Here is a 6,465-nt window from a genome sequence, read left to right as displayed (position 1 = left end):
TTCTGTTAAATAAATAAATAAAAATGGAGCGTTATATAAATTTTAAGGTCAAATTACACATTAGATGAGACTTATTTCACAATTAATTTTCAATGTTAAAGTTGGTTTACCAGCATATATTACCAACTAAGACCCATTTAAAAAAGAGTTTTTAATAAACGATAAATTAATAGAAATATTAGAATTGGTAAAGGCACCCTGTGTGCGTTCAAGCAACAATGGCTGTCAAATTGACACCAAGTAAGTCATACAGAGGGGGATTTTTATGCAAGACAGTACAGAAAACTACACTGACAACACTTTCATTGAGTCGAGCGAGTTTTCATCTGAATAGTAGTTTTCAATGTGTTTTATTATTACACAAAAGAAAAATAAAATTTCTAACATAAACTAGCGTTTAATAAACTTTTGCTGTGTCTATAACGCATTTGTAAATAAATTATTTGTTTGGCTTTTACGGAAAGAGCTGGAATCGACAATACTAAAGGCATTCTATAAAAGCATCAAACATACAGGCTAAAGCAAAAAATATAAATGTCGGAGAACAAAGACGATATATTAGCGACTTTTCAGGTAGTTAATTTATCATATAATTGATGTTAAGAAATCTCGCAGTTAAAAAGTGAAACTAATCAATTAAAAACAGATAATGATTCCGCGAGATCAATTCGTATATGTACCTAGATATCAAAGTATCTATATAAGTAAACACATGTATATATAGATGAAGGATTGCTCAAGTATATTCATTAATGTGGCTTTGCTATCTAGACAACAGTTGGTGGGCAACAGGATGCTAATACTATTAGTTTGAATGTCAACACGCGCACTTATAATTTAAGCTGTGTCATGCATAAGTCTGACTGTGAAATGACAAAGAATATATGTATATTTTCAAGTGTCGCAATACACAACTTGACAAGCATACTTTTGTCCAAATAAATAAAAGATATTCTTAAATTAATAATATTCTGAACAATAACAATAAAAGCCAAACTAACTGCGAAATGAGTTTTGAAAAATAATCCTTTCGAAAAATGTGTATCACATACAATAATATTTTACAATTTTTTATTTAGAGTATCACTGGAATAGATGATATCGGTGAAGCTTTTTCGCATCTGGAGGAGACCAACTGGGATCTAATGGTTAGTTGTTGATTTGCTTAGACATCATCAAAATACTAATGAGATTAAATATTTTAGACTGCTATTCAGCGTGTCATACCCCAGGATGATGCGCCGTCGCATGATAGAAATGCAGCTTCAGTGTTTACAGAACACTCATCCGGTTTCTCGACCACAACAGCCCTCAATGATTTATCTACAAATGCGGGGTCATCCAACTGTCGCCAATGGAACTCGATTAGTGGACCTAATGTGGGTTTAACAGGTGAGTCAGCACTTTAATAATACTGCATTGTTTCTTACTTATATAAATGAATTAATATAAAATAATAATTGATAAAATTAGTAGGTGATAGTTTCAAGAGTAAGATTAGAGTGTGCGTACGATTGAAGTTTACAAATCAGTCAGGATTAGGAACTATCACCTGTCAGCGACATATCCCAAGAAGATTCATTCTTTTTTTGCATTTTTTGGAATACTATTAAATGTAAATATGAAATCTTTAGTAAGCTATTTTTTTTTATAATTTTTTAAGAGAGTTTTTCGAAGGTCACTCGCTCATAAAGCATATATACACACTTCAAATCTACACTAATTGATAAGTGACTGATAAGTTGTCATATCTATTATTATTAATTTATTTATAATTTTTTTGTTGTTGCCAGCTGTATATTTTATTAAGAGTTCCAAAACGTTCTAACCAAGCATAAATGTTTTATTTTAGCATCAACTTCTGCAGACGCTGAAATAATTGATCTCACTTCCGACATGGACTTGGACCCGGCAAGGCACAACGATGTTAAGACTTTGATACTAAACATACACTACAATGAAGGTGTTTACACCATACGTCTGCCATCAATTGCTACAATTGGTAGGCATTAATTGTATAAACAATTTAAATGAATTATTGTCAATTGTAAGAATATTTTTAAAAATATGCATTTATTTTTAGAACAACTAAAATTAAGAATAACGGAAGTGACAAGTGTACCGGTTTGCCGACAAGCAATTCGTGGTTGGCCACCAGCGAAACTGCAAGAAGCACGAAAAATAACCACACAATTGGGCAGTTTAGATCTAGGACCCGAAAACGACTTGATCTTGCACAACCTAACCGAAGAAGGTTACATCGATACAGAAAAGTAGCGGAAACACTTGTTACACAATTAAACCAGTTAATAATTTATTTATTTGATTTATTCTATGCACAGCGAGGAAATCGCACAGCGTTTACGTGACACATTCAAATTGACTATTGTAGAGCAACCCAGCGGGAAAACCATAACATTACCATTTTTAGGTAGTAACACTATTTTGGAAGTTAAAACAAAGGTTTACTATGTCAGCAATATAAATGTGCGAAATCAAGAATGGGAAGGCTGGCCTTCGAACTGTGATGAAAATTTAACTTTGGCCGTAAGTTTTGTGTTTACGCAAGAAAATATTATTAGAAAGTGGTTGTTGTTAAAGAATAGTAGTTATCATCAATAATTACCTTTTAATACAACTATATTATTACATTTCAGCAATCTGGCATTGGTTTGTCACATAATTTTACACTGCGCAACAAGTGTGAGAAGAATATGGACATCGCTGGAGTTTCTAATAACTTAAATATTAGCAAGTGAGCGCTTAATCTAACATGCATATTAATTTTATTAAATAAAATTCTTATTGCAGTAATACCATCGAGACTGACGACGATAACAGTTTAGACGATGAAGAAGGTTATGATCCCTTACCAGATGAGGAGCCTGCACCACCACGCAGCAGGCACTTAAGTAAATATATTGAATATGCGCAGTTTTCTTAAACATATTCATTTAATTTCGGTAATTTACGCAGTTCCAAATAACATTGGCAATGAATGCACAGGTTCTATAGAGTTCTTCGATAACTATCGCGAACGTTTCGGTGAGCCACATCCCGTATTTTATGTCGGCAGCTTGGAAGATGCTATTCGCGAAGCTTGTCACAAGCCGGCGCGTGAAGTAATTAAACTACATTAATGTGCAGAAAAAAATGTTCACTAATAAACATCTCTTTAATGTTAATTTACAGCGAAAACTGCTTGCAATTTATTTGCATCATGGTGATAGCATTCTCACAAACGTATTCTGTGATCAGGTAATGAAAAATGAGAGGATCATTGAAGCATTTGCACAGAATTTCATACTCTACGGATGGGACTTAACATTCGAAAGCAACAGAAATATGTTAGTCAAAGTGTATGCTATATATATATATAGTTATTTAATATATCGTTTAACTAATCCGTTAGGTTTCTATCTTCGGTCACTGCCTGTGTGAGCAATACAGCATCCATAACAATTAGTACAAAACCAGTTGATAAGCTACCCTCGATACTAATTATAGGTAAAAGTCGGTTGTCCGGCAGATCTTCATGCGAGGTGCTCTCCGTTGTAGATGGTAAGCTATATGATCCACATAATAACATATTGACACATATTAACAATACAACCTTTTATATGGCATTTCACAGGCAATTCAGATTTAAATAGCTTCTTGTCACGCCTTATGGATGCAGTGGAAATGTACAAATTACAGTTAAAAGACGAAATTCGCGAAGAAGATGAGCGTGCCGAGCGTGATCAAGTCAAGGCTGAGCAGGATTTGGCCTATCGTGAAACGTTAGAGGCCGACATGGCCAAAGAAGCCGCTAAGCGTCAAAAAGAAGCGGCAATCGCCGCCGAACGCAAACGAATAGAATCAGAACAGGCAGAAGAGGATGCGAAACGAGAATCGATACGTTTGGTGGTGTGTACTTCTCATAAAACTACTATACTTTATTTAATGTATATGCAATGCATATTTCTTAAATAACCTCAACTTTCCATACAGGCTCAACAATCACTACCGCACGAACCCTCGGACTCTGAAACTAATGTGTCCACGATACGCATACAAAAACCAAGCGGAGAGTTTTTAGAACGAAGATTTTATAAACACAACACGCTGCAGGTAGTGAAAAATTAAATACCAAAATAGAAATATATGAACCTCAAAAATTATTATTTTTTTGTTTAATATCTTTTTTCCTACAGGACATCTTAAACTTTGTCGCTGCCAATAATTATCTAATCGAAGAAAACAAATTAATCCTAATATCTAGTTGGCCACGTAGCGACTTAACAGCCATCGATCCAAATAAGACGCTTGAAGAGCTTAAATTGTATCCACAAGCGAAAGCCGTGCTCGAGGAACGATGATTTTTATTTGTAGCAGCAACAAACCAATTTATACATCATATAATGTAATAATAGATTTGTAATAAAAAAATTGCCGGTCCAATGAAAACGGACCGGCAATACAAAAATATTCCTTTTAAAATTGATTTCAAATTTGAATTCCAAATTCATCCAACATTCAACAACAACAAATGCATAGTGAATAATTAAGAGAACGTTTCTCAAGTCAGTCGGATATATGTACATACATAACGGAAACGAAGAAATATTTATATAGACGCAAGAAAATGACAGCTACTACGAATTGGCATACAACAACAACAATTACAAATTGAAACATTTGAAAGTAAGCGCCGCCAATCTGTTTTTTCAATGCTGTTTTCAATATTCGAATAAAAAGATATGAAAAGTTCTATACTGTTGCTTAAATTTCAACTAATAAACCAGGGTACATAATTTTTGAAAGCAAAAAAATTTATAGTGTGATAAAACCCATTGGAAAAGAAAGATAAAATAACAAAAATTAAAACAAAAACAATTTAGATCGGGAAGAGAAAGGGGAGGAGGGTGGTTTAATTTTTACAAAATGTCAATCTTTATTTCCGGCAAAACAACGAGTCCTATGGAAAAACTTATAGGTAATAAAAAATCTACAACTTTTGTATTAACACCTTTTTCACATAACCTTAAAATTTTTTCGAAAAATTAAAATAACCAAGTTTTCAGTTTTTTTATTTTCACATTTAAAACCTTTTGTTTGAAGAAATTTGGTGAAAACTTACCTTTTTAATAAAATACAATAATATTTTTATATAAAATATATTATTTTTTCACCTTATTTTGACTTATTATTGGAAGAAGATCCTCAATTCGTCAAAATATCAGATTTTTTATAAAAGTTGGTAGGTCTTGAATTCTCTTCTTTCTGGTGGTATTAAATCTATGTTGTTCTTAAAACTTTCTCAGAAAATGCAAAAAAGACCCCACTTTCAATGGACTACCTCCAGGTGAATGGTGACCTTGCGATCACACCGCCAGGCACAGCAGAACAAAAGCGCGCAAAATCAGAGTTATCCTTTCGAAATTTTGTTCCAAACGTCTACCTATCCAGAACAGACTCTAACATACACAACATAGATTCTGCAAGCAAAGAGTTCCAGCATGACTATAAAGCTCACTAATCTAGCACTCTTGCCCCTATGGTCCGAGCCTATCAAAGCAGCTCGCTTCCTGGACCTTCCGTTTAATAACATTCCACATTTTAGTACTTTTGAACTTTACACCGAAACACATCAGTCAAAATCAAAGTTTTCTTAAAAAAATTGGTTGAGAACGTGAGCTGTTTCCAAAATCAATCTACATACATCTTTCTGTAGACCCCATATACCGAAGATTGGAAGTTCTGTTCTAACGGCGATATTTAACGAGCATATATCGGCCTATACTTGAGATATATTGACAAAATTAGTTGAGAATATATTAATCAACACAGTCTTTTTTGGACCTCAAATAGCGAATATATATAAGAAGCTGGTCTTATTTGTTTGCGAATAATTTTAAGGGGAATATCATAAGCGTTTTATATATTTGATTTTTTATTGTTGTTCTCTACGATTTTCTAGTCGTTTATGAAACGTCATTTTTAAAAATATTCTATTTATTGCCTAATTAATTTGTAGACGAATGAAATCCTATTATTTATGAAACAACTCCTTTCTTTTAACAATTATTAACACTGACTATTCCAACTTTGGTAATGCTCAGCAGTCATATTCTGAAACCCTTTTCAAGCAGATAGATTTTTGATGAAGTTTGTCACGAAGTTTGTAACACACAGAAGGAAACGGCGGAGATCCTATAAATTATATTATAAATAAGTGATCAGTGTGACTAACTGAGTCGATTTAGCCATGTCCGTCTGTCTGAATTGCCCGAACTAGTTCCATAGTTTTGAAGATATCGATCTGAAATTTTTTTGTAAGTCCTTTTCTCTCCAAGAATCTGCTCATTTGTCGGAGTCGCCGATATCGATCCACTATAACATATAAACTGATCGATCAAAACCAAGTCCTTGTTTGGAAAACATTTTATTCTTTTTTAAAATATCTTCACGAAATTTGCCATG

General features: G+C 33.3%; 1 protein-coding gene across 1 annotated transcript; it reads left to right on the top strand.

The window, feature by feature from the left end:
* The first annotated feature begins 294 nt into the window (after window positions 1-294).
* Window positions 295-4,470, top strand: casp (Fas associated factor casp). The gene is made up of 14 exons (XM_014237801.3): window positions 295-573; window positions 1,080-1,148; window positions 1,206-1,392; window positions 1,853-2,002; window positions 2,084-2,273; window positions 2,343-2,547; window positions 2,658-2,755; window positions 2,812-2,912; window positions 2,977-3,122; window positions 3,193-3,347; window positions 3,413-3,561; window positions 3,635-3,909; window positions 3,994-4,113; window positions 4,197-4,470. The coding sequence occupies exons 1-14, from the start codon at window positions 535-537 to the stop codon at window positions 4,359-4,361; spliced, it is 2,049 nt and encodes a 682-aa protein (XP_014093276.1). The 5' UTR covers window positions 295-534; the 3' UTR covers window positions 4,362-4,470.
* Window positions 4,471-6,465: the final 1,995 nt, after the last annotated feature.

Source organism: Bactrocera oleae, chromosome 4 (assembly GCF_042242935.1).
Source record: "Bactrocera oleae isolate idBacOlea1 chromosome 4, idBacOlea1, whole genome shotgun sequence".
Classification (NCBI taxonomy): Eukaryota; Metazoa; Arthropoda; class Insecta; order Diptera; family Tephritidae; genus Bactrocera; species Bactrocera oleae.
Note: the sequence above shows the minus strand (reverse complement) of the source record. Positions and strands in the feature narration are given on the sequence as shown.

What these genes read in the sequence shown, in the direction of transcription:
- casp (XM_014237801.3), top strand. Translation starts at nt 535, where the DNA reads ATGTCGGAGAACAAAGACGATATATTAGCGACTTTTCAG. An exon ending in AGACCAACTGGGATCTAATG is followed by an intron (nt 1,149 to 1,205) that starts GTTAGTTGTTGA and finishes TAAATATTTTAG; the next exon opens with ACTGCTATTCAGCGTGTCAT. An exon ending in AATAACTTAAATATTAGCAA is followed by an intron (nt 2,756 to 2,811) that starts GTGAGCGCTTAA and finishes TTCTTATTGCAG; the next exon opens with TAATACCATCGAGACTGACG.